General features: G+C 40.0%; 1 protein-coding gene across 7 annotated transcripts in view; it reads right to left on the bottom strand.

Annotated features, from left to right (window-relative positions):
- Positions 1 to 11,182, bottom strand: part of MED23 (mediator complex subunit 23) — a 38,440-nt gene extending 27,258 nt beyond the window's left edge. For 4 of the 7 annotated variants that reach the window (XM_086482419.1, XM_086482420.1, XM_086482422.1 and 1 more), the window contains exons 1-10: positions 11,121 to 11,182; positions 7,978 to 8,009; positions 7,781 to 7,868; positions 6,893 to 7,017; positions 6,636 to 6,747; positions 5,758 to 5,856; positions 5,085 to 5,186; positions 4,045 to 4,114; positions 2,302 to 2,414; positions 968 to 1,063 (exon numbers count right to left, since the gene is read on the bottom strand). In XM_086482419.1, the coding sequence (XP_086338545.1) occupies positions 968 to 1,063; positions 2,302 to 2,414; positions 4,045 to 4,114; positions 5,085 to 5,186; positions 5,758 to 5,856; positions 6,636 to 6,747; positions 6,893 to 7,017; positions 7,781 to 7,868; positions 7,978 to 8,009; positions 11,121 to 11,180 (897 nt within the window). In that variant the 5' untranslated portion in view covers positions 11,181 to 11,182. Of the gene's footprint in view, positions 1 to 356; positions 375 to 967; positions 1,064 to 2,301; positions 2,415 to 4,044; positions 4,115 to 5,084; positions 5,187 to 5,757; positions 5,857 to 6,635; positions 6,748 to 6,892; positions 7,018 to 7,780; positions 7,869 to 7,977; positions 8,010 to 11,120 lie in introns of all 7 variants that reach the window. The other 3 variants (XM_086482418.1, XM_086482421.1, XM_086482423.1) reach the window with 2 other exon arrangements.
- Positions 11,183 to 14,324: the final 3,142 nt, after the last annotated feature.

Here is a 14,324-nt window from a genome sequence, read left to right as displayed (position 1 = left end):
TTTATAATTTTACAAATGCTGTGGATGTTTTTCCACCTGCATAAGGGAAGAAATTTTGAACTAAGAATCTCTCCTCATCTGAAAATTCCAGCAGACAAAGTGAAAGTTCTTATGAGTGGTAAGGAAGTGGTAGCAGTCCATTCCAACAAAAATTTTAGGACCAAAGAACCACTGACTGTCAAGCTTTATGCTACACCTCTCATGTCTCTACAGATTCATAGTGAGAATTTACCCTTGACTATTGGTCCTGCCAATTTCAAGCCCTGACTGTACATGTATTCTCTAACTGGAATCAGTGGCTACAAAGCGGCCAGCGTATCGTTAGTCACAATACAACAGTAAGGTTGTGAACATACCTGAGCAATGTTCAAGGTCTAGAGCATTGGAGGATGGGCAGGACAAGACAGGACAGAACAAAAATAAAGGAAGAAAAAAAGAAAAGACAAAACAGTGACTATGAGGCCAGCCTCAAGGATCCCCAAGTCAGACTAAGCCCTCCCATTTTAACGTGTTAAAAAAAAAAAAAAAAAAAAAGTAACAAAACAAACAAAACCCAGCTTCTCACTATTCTAGTACTATAACATGCCAATACCAATATAACAAGATACAACAATGCTTTAAAAACTAATGAACCATAACCATATTTACTGTTTGAGCTAGCTCCTACTGTCTGTCAAAGGTGTACTTGAGGCTGGCCTTATAGGAAAAAAAAGCAATGCAAAAAAAAAATCGTATTTTAAATCTCTACTTTTCAATTTAACATTCGTAAAGCAATATACAAATGATAGGAACAACAGTGTCCAATTAACCTAATATGATCTCATAAAAAACCAAAACAAAACAAAATAAAAATTTCACTCTCTGGACCTAAACTGTTTTGCTTAGTTAGCTATAGCAAAGAAAAGAGAAAAAGAATAGTGCAGATTCTATGCAGAATTAAATTACATGTTACAGCATAGTACAGTACCTGCTTATTCAGACCTAGCATATTGCAGACCATATCCCTTGAATACGGTTGTTCCAGCACATATCTCAACAAAGCAGTCTGTGGTTCAAACAGATCCTTGAAAAAAAACAAAAGCAATCACATACAAACACATATTGCCTCAAGATTATGTTTAATACTGAGTTTATGTTTAACTGAGTTACACAATGTAAGAATGAATGTTTAATTTATGCAGATACGTATTATCTGGCAAATCTTTTTTCTCTCTGATACTGAAAAGAAAGGAGGAAATAATCACAGCTCTTAAGAGGTGACAGATTTTGTATGGACCAAGTAGAAGAACATTCTTCATCCAATAAAATGATGGCACACTTTTTTGAAACAGCCTTGAAATACTGGAAGACCATCAGGAACTCAAAGGAAGCCAAGTAAGACAACTGAGGAAGCACATGACCCAAGATGCACAAAAACCATGAGTAGCGTGAAGAAAGTAGATACAGAACAACTGCTCACTGTATCTTCCGATAGCTGAATTACTTTAAAGAAAAACGTTATCTGAAGCTAAGTTAAAAACAAACAGAAGGAGCCGATTCCTCATGCAACACGAAGTTGAAATGCGGAGCTCCCTGTCAAAGGGATGTTGAGGATGCTAAAAGCCTACACAGGCTCAAGAGAAGACTGAACAAATATTCGGAAGAGGAAGGTTTACTACATATACAGTAACCAGATCTGTCTCGAATGACAATGGCTGTAGAGTGTGAACACTGTATGTCATTAGATGCACTACCTTCATATCCTTCCTTAGACACATAGGATATGGAGAATGGGATGCTGGACAATGTGGATTTTTATCTTGATCCTTTACAGTTTCTAAATTCTTTCAGTACAACAGTATTTCACACTCAAGAGTTTTAAGTTTAAATAAGCTAACTTATATTTAAGAGTAAAATTATCTTTCCTATGGAATAACAAAGAGCACAGAAAAGAAGAAATTACCTTCCCATTCTCTTTCATCTCCCCACTGCTAAACTAATTTTCCAATCAACTCTCTGCTCTCCCTTGCTCTCTCACATGCACACACCCACGAAGCACATCAAACATCTCATGTTCTTCAGCATCCCAGGCAGCAGTTATACCACACGCTACTTCAAAGGTCCTGCACATAGAGCTTGAAATCATTGAAATACATAACTCGGTGAAAACAGCTAGTTTAGCTAGCTAGGCTAACAGCTAACTCAGTGTTAGCCTAGCTAGAACAATCAGGTATTACTAGTTGAAATGATTTTCCCCCTTAATGATATAAAAGCTTCACATTTATTGAATATAACACATTTAAGAAGCTTAATAAGGCATACCTTATCATATGGCAAGAGACCTTTCAAAGGAAAACGGAGGGTTGTGGGATCCAGCTTCCATGAGTTACACATGGCACCTGAGTTATTTACCACAGGAAGAAGACTACAGCGACCTACATGCAATGAAACATAAATTCTAAAATAGTGAAACTGGTCTATTGTTTAATCGCTCTGATGCAAAAGCTGGCCTCAGCCACTTTCATGCTCTCCTTAAATTTCCACTGTTTAAAGCTTTTTCCCATAGGACTGCTTCAGGCTGATTTTATTTGTTCAACTAAGTCTCAACTAATAACATATCTAATGAGTAAAATCCCCATTTCTTCAAATGGGGTACCGCAAAAATAGAAGTATTTGCAAATACTAATCTAAAAGTGCCCTTTTAGGTTACCAGAAGACCATACCATTGACATTGCTTGACCTAATGATTTCATTTTGGTACATCAACACTTTCTACAATGACACTGGTATTACTAATCCAAGGATATAATCTAGTCTTTTGATTTTCCTTCATCCACCCTGTAACACAAACTGTGGGCAGGATTCTGTTCAGTAAACTAGTCAAATACAAACATCTGTACTCCAGCTACAGCCAACGGAGATCTAGTCAATTCAGTCAGTGTAAGCCAATGGGATTCAGCCGATCATATGACAAGAGTTTTTGGTAGGGTAAATTTAGACTTATTAGTGTAGATTAGACACCTGGTATTTATTTCAGTTGCTTAAACACAGGCATCTGAACTGAGCCCCTAGTGTACCTGTATATCAGCATCTAAATTTAGGTGCCTCAACTCTGACCTAAATCTCACTGTCAGTTCAAATTCCATGACTTCTACTCTCCAGACTGGCCATATTACTATCAGATAAAACACGAAGAAAATAAATATTTCTTTCTTCCCTTCAACCATATCTATACAGGTCATCTACACATACAAGACTTGTAAAAATTTGTGTGTGAACCCTGCAAGTCATACGCATAAAAGCTATGCCACACTTTCAATAGAAGAATAACTACATGCTTCTGAAACAAAATGCTTTGGAGCATTACAGATGAATTTACATTCTTAATCTCTGCACTGAAGAAGCTTAGTTACAATAAATCTTGCTCAGACCTAAGAAATAATGCAGCTGTTATTAACCTACTTAATTCTCAAAGCAGAGACATTTTTATCTTTTTGAAGAAAAATGCAACAGGCATCACAATTAAAACAGCCAAATTTTAATCTTCAGACTTCTAGCAATAAACAAAAGTGAGTTTTCCTTTCACAGAAAAGGAGAGCCAGCACTCATGTGAGCTAGGAAATGTTCACATGGAAACCAGCAACATCAGGGATAAGGCTGAGCAGCCACCAAAGCTTCAATGGAAACTGAAGTCAGAAAACACTCCATGACTAGCATAACAGTGGATCTGTATTAACTCAAAATCCTTGATCACAGAAAACCTATGATTTTCTTAATGTCTACTGTAGTTAGAAACTATACGGCCATGTAACAGGTAGTACACTTCTACTACCAGCTTGTAGCAAAAAATTATTTTGAACTCATCAATATGAATTTTCCCCTTCAAAGCAAAAACTGAAGAGAAGCAAGCCTGAGAACAAACTGACAAGAGTAAAGATGCTACATAAAACATAACCTCTGAATCACTTTGCTTAGATGAATGTATGTCCCAAAGGGTTATACAAAACAAAACAGTTCAAAATACTTTAATTTATTTTGAAGTCATTCATGAAGTCATTCTCTTACCACAAATGGAATTTATTCTTGCTGTGGGTCTGAAGGTATCCACAAAATCCGATACTAAATTACCTAGTAACTGGGTGAGAAGAGGAGAAAAACATAAACTAAGGGTTTAAGTTCCAGACACTGATATTGAATATTTAAGACTTAAAAATAGTTTATACATTTTAATAAAAATATACAGGAATCTACTAAAATAACCAGCTTCCTACACATTTCAACGAGTCTGAAAAATAATCCAGAATCTAAAACCACAAAAGAAGAAAAGTGACCTTATAAAGAAGGGGCAGGAAGCACTCTTCTCAGTTTGCACTCAGGTAAGAGTTTATATAATAACTGTTTCTCCTATGCGTACTATATTATTTCAGTAAACACCATTTAGTAACAGATGATTTAAGACAAGCTTTAGAATTTCTGTTCATAACAAATCTGTTTGCCTCTGAATAACAATTCCACAAAGATAAAGGGCATAGATTAGCACACTGTGGATTAAATCTTGGCTTAAAAGAAGTCAGTAACAGTTTTGTCACTAATTCAAGGGAGTCGGGATTTTATCCTTTTCTCAACAACTATTTTAACAGAATACAAAATTAAAAACTAGATCAATATTACATTCTTTTTAAAACAATGACAATTTTCAACGCACCAGAGCCTTAAATATTTTTGCACAACTGAATTTAAACAAAAAGAAAACACGGGTCAGCCTTTTAAAGTGATTTTTCTTATCTCAAAGCTATAAAGCATGAACTGGTAAGCATGACCTGCATTTCCAAATGTATTCAACAAAACCCACTCACTGCTTCAAGAGTTTCAAACATCAGGCCATAGGTCAAAACTATGTCATCCATTTCATGCAAGAACACAGGGAGCTGCTGCTGCAGTCACATCAAGCCTGTATCTTAATTTACATGCCTAAACACAGAGCTTACTGTTAAATAGAAGATTTAAGATCTTCATTTTAAAAGTTTGTTTCAAAAAAATAAAAGTAGTTTTGTTTTTTTGTGGAACAAAACTCCAGATTACATGATTTGATACCATATCATTACCCAATGAGGAAGTTTTCCCTCAGGATACAGCTTTCTGATTTCTGTAACTGCAAAGTAGGCAGGTAACAAACATGCATTTCTTTCCAAAATGTAGGCTACCACCTATAAGCAAAAAAAAAAAAAAAAAAAAAATCAGTGTAAAAAGACTTTGGATAAGGTAAACAAAGGTGTAGTCTATCTGCAGTCTGACGCAGCCCATGAAAACAGATAAAAGGATTGAAACACTTTTTCTTAAGTTGTATTCTGATAGCACTACATTAGTTCAAAACCTGGTTTTAATTGTTCAAGTGTAAGTCAGACTGCTCAAGCCTACGTAAAACTATGCCTCTATGTTTGCCTACAAAATATTAAAAACAATTACTATTTTTATTCACTAGGAAAAAAAAATAAAGAAATTAAACTCAATATTATATCTCATACCTTAGGCAAGTCAAACATTAGGCCTGACTTTCTTGTTAGGGATTTTAGTGCTCATCTATATCCCCCAAAAGCTCTTTGTTTACTGTATAAAATGCAATTACAGAATAGAATTACAGCACAAAGAGTAAGTCTTTGCTGTTGAACTGTACCAATTCTCAGAGGGAGCCATCCCAGCTATTAGAAACTCACTAATAACAGAAGAATGAGGCCTATCTTCCACTCTAGTGATAACATACAAAGTTCAGATAGTTACCTCTCTTGCTGCTAAAAGCTGCTGTACAACAGCTGAGCTCACAGTGTTTGGAATTGTTAAGATTTTCTCTAGGATCACTTTCAAGAGATCACGCACGCCCTAAAAGAAGGCACAGCAAAATTAACATTCCCAGATAGTTTTTATTCTTGTCAGAAAGGTTACGCAATCAATACAGTCAGACAACATTCTGAAAGACAAATTAGTTGTTTGTTGCTAACTAGTCAGAAGACAGACTGCTAGTGAGAATGTGAACACTGATGACATTAAACTCCTCAAGGAATTTCTCAATCTTAGGATAGCCCAGACAAGAAAGTAACTGTTGAAATTAACGTGCAACCAGAGACGTCCAGCCTACAACAGCTTGCGGAGGCTGACCAAAGCACAATGTTGTCCTTCATGGTTTTTGCTCTAACACGCTCACCAATGCTGATGAGGTGATTCTCTGCAAGAGATGCATGGTGTCCTACTTCTTCTGTTAGAATTGTACCCTGCCAAAGACCCAGTTTTCAGGCCCTTTTTCCTGTGTAGCAACAGGGGTCAGAGCAGATGACAGAACTTCAGCCTTAATGCCCGATATTATTACTTTCCCATGTGTACCACTTCTGCAACTGCACTGGGGTTATTTAGCTCGTAATTGAAAAAGGGATGAAAGATGACTGTGTAACAGAGAAGAGTAGGAAGAGTTACATTCTCCATACTGAATTACCTATTAAGGTAAAGCTCAACTACCAAAAACCATCAGAAGTGGTCTCACTGAATTATTTTTCTTTCATAATCAAAGCAGACTTTGAAACACTGGATGTCTCTGACACAAAATTAAAAACCAAAGCCAGAAAATAACATGTCTCAGCACACAGAAAGGAATGGGTGGAAGATACCTTGTAGTCTACACCTCCGATAATCTTCCGGACCAATTTAAATGTTAATGCCCACAACTGTGTCCTTTCCCATTCAAGCGCATCAGAGTTTATCAGAGATTCACACACCATCCTAGCAGAAGGATACAATGCAAGAATGAATGACAGGTAATAAGCACGTGTTCCCCAACAACAACTTTACGACTTCAGTGTAAAATACCCCGCAATATCACAACTTCCACATATCCTATTTATCGATTCATTCCAACATAGCTCACCTGGGTGGCAAAAGTCCAGTTTCTACTGCCATTGCTAAACAGTCGTAAAGAAAAGAAATTCTTTTAGGACTATGTTGGCTGTGAATGAATCTTACAATCCACTGGACACACTGTTCATGGGATTCCTGAAAAAGCAGCAGAGGAGAGAAAGAATGAATTTATAGGTAGTGAAACAAACCGTACGATTTAAATAGTATCCTACCATGAAGAAACGAAACTAAGACAAGAACAAGATTATAAATGGTCAAAGTTGTCCAGTTGTTCAACACATAGTTTTTTCTACAAGTCTTTTGATCTTATTTTGAAGAAGTCCAGTTGTCCAACAGAAGTTGTCCAGTACTGGAAACACCTCCTAGCTGAAACATTGATTTACACAGTCAACTTCGTTTTTCACATATAAGTTAGCACAAAAGAAGAATAAAATAGAACTGTTCTATATTATTCTTTGCTTTTCACAGTTATAATCAAATTCAGTGAAAAAAAAGATGACCCGTTCTCCAATTACAGAAGAGTGCCTAGAGGCATCTAACTTTCGGAAGGTAATTTTTGAACATAAACATCTATTTTCTTTTTTTCCCCTCCTTACTTACTTTCACCAGAAATCCTGTAACAAACTACCTTTTCTGTTAATTTCTTTACTGTTATACTTCCATTTGCTTATCTTTATTTGCGCAGCACACCAACCTCTGCTGAACAGCTATATAATCTGTAAATGTCAAAACTAATCTTCTTGCAAAGTCTTCCTATATTCTTCACTGTGTCATAGCTGAAACCGGATTCTGAATGACCGGACACGGACCTTACAGCTTCAGTGTTTGTTTACTAGACAAGGTATCACTATATTAAAGAAGTTATAAAGTACATGTAACCAATAAATTAAATGTTAACCTGGGAAAGACTGCTCCAGAACTGTCTAAAAGCGCCCAGGCAGCTGATCAGTTTGGTTCTCTCATCTTCAGGAGTGTCCATAAACATACTAACGCAAACAAGAACATGAGTTATTAGCAGTACCCAATGGAAGAGCACAAGTAGAAAAATACATTGATACAGAAAGTCTTGTACAAATACACCAGCATTACACTCACCCAGGAAAAGCTTCTTCGATTACTTCTGTTTTCTGTAATAGAAAAACCGCAAATGAGCTTTTGTGAAAAGGTTTTCTTGAGTATCACACCACCAGGATGAAACACAAAAGAGTAAGTCGTAGTGTTACGGGACTGTATCAGGGAAAGATGTATTTCTTCTCCTGTGCTAGACTCAAAGTTGAGATGGCTTTGTTTTCATATAAACAACACACCTTATAGATCCAGATTAAGCCTCTTTGTTTTTCTTCTAAACACCTAGAGATTAATTTACTTACCAAAGTTGGAGAAATTGTTCGGTTTTGTTACTGCAGCTCTTTTTTCATAGTTTGAAATAACCGGTATTTTTGAATCCCATTAAGTTTTTGTTCCACTTATGGGCCATGACACTCAGTTACACAAATCCATTATATACAGTCACTTTCTCATCTCAGTTTAGATTCATTGTTTTTTAAATTTCACTGAATGATTATATGGTCTTGTACTAGGTGAAAGATTACATGTGAGTACCCAATTTATCTCCTCTAAAATATCCCTTTTTCTTTTTTTTTTTTTAAACTCCATTTTGCTCAAAGGCTTCTACATCGCTATTCTAATGCATCAGCAAAGAGGTTCTGGAAAATACTATCCTACAACTTTTCTAAAATTATTTTATAAGAATTTAATATAATATGAATTTTCACTTTTATATTGTAGAAATAAGAGCATGTAACAAAATAATCTTTCTGGTGATCCTTTCCAATCACACAGCCTAGAACTGCCTGTCAGTGCTACTCATAGCTTTGTCAAGAAGCAAAAGAGAAACCAATACTCATCTGTTCGGCATAGAAACATCGGTAGATTTCACTGCTGTCCACCAAGTCGGTAATAGCAGCAGTGAAAGTAACACCTTGCTACTTTCTCAGTTATGGCTTCAAAAATGCAATGAAATTTTCTAAAGGTCTTTTTTTTGTTCCATAACAATTTCAGGCAAATAACATTGCTTAAAAACAGACAATGCGACAACACAGTCAAATGACAATGTTGAACATGTAAAAAAATAATCTGAATGACAGTGCCAAAATGAGAAATCTATTGGTTATGGGCAATTAATATGCTTTGAGCAACTTAACACCAATCAAAGAAAGGTACATCAGGCATTTTACAAGGCAAACTTAAAACAGAAAGAAAAACCCAACCTTCCGTCTACTGAAATTCATCATACGGACACCATTTTCAATCTGAGAATTTTCATTTTCTCTGAGAGCCTACATATTCTTTCCATTTCAGACAATTCGACCAGCCTCTTCTGCCCGAAACACCAGTCTGGCTCCTGTTCAAGACCTTATCAGCTACTGTCACCGTCATGTTTCCAACCATGAAGTGCTCACATCTACCAAGAAGCTCATTCATTTGTGCTCTACAAACCAAAGACTTAATGACCCAAGGACTTTGGTTCACAAAGGGAAAGTCCTGTTTAACTAATCTGATACCCTTCTATGATAAGGTCATCCATCCAGTGAACGAAGGGAAAGCGGTGGATGTAGTTTTTCCTGGATTTTACTAAGGCTTTTGATACCATCCCTCACAGCATCCTTCTGGACAAGTTCTCCAGCTGTGAGATGAGAGGGTTCACAAGAACTGGCTGAAGGGCAGAGCTCAAAGGGTTATAGTAAATGGGGCCGCACCTGGCTGGCGACCAGTCACCAGTGGTGTTCCTCAGGGATCAATTCTAGGGCCAGCCCTGTTCAATACATTTATCAACGATCTGGATGCAGGAGTTGAATAAATCGTTAGCAAGTTTGCTGATGATACCAAACCCGGAGAGACAAGAGGCCTTGTAGAGGGAAAAAGACAGACTGGAGCACTGAGCAGTGATTAACGGGATGAAATTTAACGAGGCCAAATGCCAGATCCTGCACCTGAGATGGAGTAATGCTGGGCATTACTGGGAAAGGAGTGGCTGGAGAGCAGCCCTGTAGAAAGGGGTCTGGGAGTGCTGGTCAGCAGCAGGCTCAATAGGAGTCAGCAGTGTGCCCTGGCAGCCCAGAGGGCAAACCACATCCTGGGATGCATCAAACACACAGGAATCAGCTGATCAAAAGAGGTGATTATCCTGCTGTGTCCAGTGTTTGTGCACCCTCGCCTCAACTGCTGTGCACCATTCTGGGCCCCACAATTTAAGAAGGGTGTGGAGCTACTTGAATGTGTGCAGAGAAGGGCAACAAAGCTGGTGAAGGGACTGGAAGACATGTCCTGTGAGGAGCAACAGAGGACTCTGGGCTTGTCTAGTCTGGAGAAAAAAGGAGGCTGAGGGGCGACCTCGTTGCTCTCTACAGCTTCCTGATCTCTTCTCCCTGGGATCCAGCCATAGGACACATGGGAGTGGTTCAAAGCTGGGCCAGGGGAGGCTCCAACTGGACATGAGGAAGCATTTCTTTACCAAGAGGGTGGTCAAACGCTGGAGCAGGCTTCCTAGAGGCGTGGTTGATGCCTCAAGCCTGTCATTTGGACAATGCCCTGAATAACATGCTTTCGCTTTTGGTTAGCCCTGGATCGGTCAGGCAGTTACACTAGGTGATTGTTGTAGAACCCTTCCAACTGAAACAGTCTATTCTATTCTAATGACCCATCAAACTATGCTTCGTTTTGCAGGTACCAGCGTGCAGGGATATTTCCACGATTTGCTCATGTCATTACGTTGGCTGAAGAAAAACGTCTCCTCAAGACATTCATCTTCTCAGGATCTCCTTCGAAACATCTCTTCAAACTGCTTATTCCACACTAAACTCAGCACGCTACAATTCGGTTTGGGGTAAGCAATCTGCCTCCCCCTGTTTTACGCCCAGTCCTGCTCCGCGTCAGCTTCCTTATAAAACCTCGGCAGAGGGAGGACCCCAGCTCGGAGGAACCACCTCCCGCCACTCGCCTCCCGGGCCCGCCGAAGCCAACAGCACGAACCACCGCCCGGAAGGACAGCGGCCTTTCACACAAAGTGGGGCCAGGAAAACCAAACACTTCTTTCTCTTCCTCCCCGTTTTTTTATTTTTGTTTCGGGATGTCCCCGCCCCTCTCCGCAGGGGGAGGCGGCGGGCCGCAGGGCCCCGCGCCCGGGCCGGGCTGCCCACGGCGCTCCCCCCGCCCCCGCCGGGGACGCACGCACTCACCACCACCTCCTCGAAGATGCTCTGTAACTGCGTCTCCATCGGCACCATGGGGATCGCCATGGGGCCGGCCCGGGCCCCGCAGCGGCCCCCGACGGAACCCTCGTCAGGCGCAAACGGCGGCGCGGCGCCCCCTCCCCCGCCGGAAGTTCCGTTCCTGATCCCGCTCCCCGGGAAGCGACGGCTCGGCCCGGCTCTTCCCCGGGCCGCAGCGTTCCGGGCGGCGCCGCCCGCCGCTCCCTCCCCGCTGCGGGGCTCGGCGGCGGTGGGCCCTGCCCCTGCCCCTGTCCCGGTCCCTTCGCCGTGCCCCGTGCCCGGACCATGCCCCTGCCTGTACCCCTCTGCCCGCCGCTGACGGGCCGGGAGCGCGTCCTAGGGCGGGGGACAGCGAGAATCGATGGCCAAGGGGGAAAAGCAACAACCATTTAAAATTTGGGAGTTGTTTGGGGGGTGTTGTTGCTGTTTGTTTGTTTGTTTGTTTGTTTTTTACGAAAATAATTTGCTTAGGCTTCTTTGTTTTTTGAGTAATCTGTTCTTAGAGTAATTTGACAAAATACATGTTCTGGCTCTTACAATAAGGATCCCTTGCGTTATTAGGAGACTAGTTTGCTGTAACTGCTATAAAGTTAGAGTTACTCATTCCCATATTAAGATAGAATAAACTGAAAACATTTATCTGAAAACATCTGAGGATACATTATATATGTGCAGTGGTTTTCAGATTAAAATTAAATGTAAAATGCCAAGTCAAGACAGGTTTAAAACAGGCTCTGACACCAACCCTGTTTTCTGAGCTGTGCGGCTGTTGTGACCCTACATTCAGCTAGTGCTGGTAAATAGATACAAACTTATGTCTGCAGCAGAAAAACAAATCTGATCATCCCAAATTCTAGCTGGTAGATGAAGGCCTCAGAGCAGCGAGAAATTAACATATCCAGGCTCGGTGTCGAGTGGAAAAACCCAGGTTGTGCCCATAGGGGAAAAGCTCACCTGGAATTGGATAGAGGATCATTTGCTGTAAATGCCAACAGCTTTTGTGTAAACAGGCCTAGAAGAACACATAACATGAGCAACGAGAAATGTTACGAATAAATTGAAAAAGTACCTCAGGAAATTGTGATACACGGGGCACCAGCACTTGCGCAGCTGGCAAAGGTAGGTGCTGTAGCCAACCGACAGTATGAAGTCAGTGCATTCTTGTCAGTAATGGGAAATACCTGATTGGGAAACAAATAATGCTTACCTGTATGCTATTGACCTACATATACATGTAATGATTGATCATTGGAAACAGAGAGGATATCATTGAAGGTCCGTTTGTACTTGCTTGTATTCCTCGTATAATTGGGTTGCTCTCAGTCTCAGTTGCCCACAAAGCTATTTATTCTGTAAGAAATGCCCATTATACTCTTCACAGTATGCTTATTTGAAGTGTGTTGCAGTACAATCTGACATGCCCTTGGATGTCCTGTCAACATCTAGTGTCAGTACTTGCCCCCCCTGGGCAGATGGGCTCATACTTTATTCAAACAGCAAAGCCCAGGATAGGTGCCTACTCTAATTCTATGCCAAGATCCTAATCCATTCCCATAGTGACCCATAACAGCATTGGAAATGGAGCGCAAAAGAAGTTGTTTTACTCATTGTTGTGTCTTATCCTTACTTTGAGGACCAGTTTGCTATTCTTACTTTTACCTGCCTTACTGCTCTGCCACACTCACGGGCTAACAGCCATTCCTAACTGTCCCTTGGGCTCCAGATCTTGATCCACCCTTAATATGTACCAAGCCACAATCTGTCCACAACCTTGTGCCTAATACAGCTTTATCTTGATTTTATGTCATTAGTCAACATTCATTCTAAACTGTACTTACCATGCCAGCCCAAACCTAACTGTTTACCTTTATTAAACAGACTTCTTCTAACCTTAAGTAGAGTCCTGGTCCACAACTTGTACCAAATACTATACCAAATTTTGCGTTTTAAAACTGGACTGTGCGATAACCTTGAACCCCCTAAGCGGTCTCAACAGTGATTTATCTCCTACATTAACCCCTCATCTAACTGGATCTCATTTTAGCAAAGCTGAACTACCAATGAGCCTACCTTTGGCAGAGAATCCGGTCATTGGGGTGGAGCAGGTCAGGCCTAAGTGATGGCCACCCTGCTTTGCCTAAGGGAACCAAATGTTCAAGAGGAGGAACAGTACAGGTCTTATGTGCAGGGATTGCACCCAGGTGTCTCTGCCAAGGCATGAAGCCCTGTCAGACTCTGTGTATTAGGTAAGACAGAGCCACAAGCCTCACCGAGCAAGGAAGAAAAGCAGCAATTGCTTAAGGAAGAAATTACCCTGTTCATCTAGAGGCAGAAAAGGAAATGCACGTTTCAAAATGACTGTATAAGTCATGTTACTCTGGCAAAAAACGTTCATCAAAATGACCGTTCATTTAAGGATGATAAACATTTATGAGAAAAATGGTTGCGCTTTGTGGGTTTTTTTCCTGAGTGAGTGCCATTCATTTTAGAAGATGGATGACAAATGAGTATAAAGGTGTCTTAATTTATGATATTTAAGGCCTGTCTAGGTCTTGATGGCCTTAGAGGACTTCCAGCTGCTTTATATTAGTAGCTTAAAACTACAGGAATTGTAATTAAAATTGAAAGTGGCTACAACACAATGCTGTTCAGAAATGTCCCCAAGGTGCTTGTTAACATGTATACAGCAGAGATGTCCTGCCTGTGTTCTTTGAAACTGTCTTCCTGTTTCTGGAAGTGCCAGATGAACTGAGGACTGCAACTTGACTATAGGGGAATGGGTTTATCTGTACCCTAGCCCTGCATTTGTATAGTGTTGGACTCATGCAGAGTGGTCACTTAAATGTAAGATTCAATAACTGAGAAGGGATAATTGATAATTATTTCCTCTTGCCTGTTGTTTTCTTTACTTTTAAGTATTGATCATATGGATCACTTCTTTTACGTGAATTGTCCTTTGCTAGGGATGTAAAGAAGTATTTTTAAACAGGTGAAGCGCTTGATCTTTAAACAGAAAAGTCTGGGTTCTTGGTCAATGTTCATGAAGTTTAATATTCTTATTTTATCAGTGAGAAATTCATCATGGGTTTCTGAAATTAGAGCAATGATTAGGTAAAAGTAGCAACATCAAGTATACGAGACCACATCCTGTTCCATTTGTTAAATTATTTT

This window comes from Leptosomus discolor, chromosome 2 (genome assembly GCF_034619465.1).
Source record: "Leptosomus discolor isolate bLepDis1 chromosome 2, bLepDis1.hap2, whole genome shotgun sequence".
NCBI lineage: Eukaryota > Metazoa > Chordata > Aves > Leptosomiformes > Leptosomidae > Leptosomus > Leptosomus discolor.
Note: the sequence above shows the minus strand (reverse complement) of the source record. Positions and strands in the feature narration are given on the sequence as shown.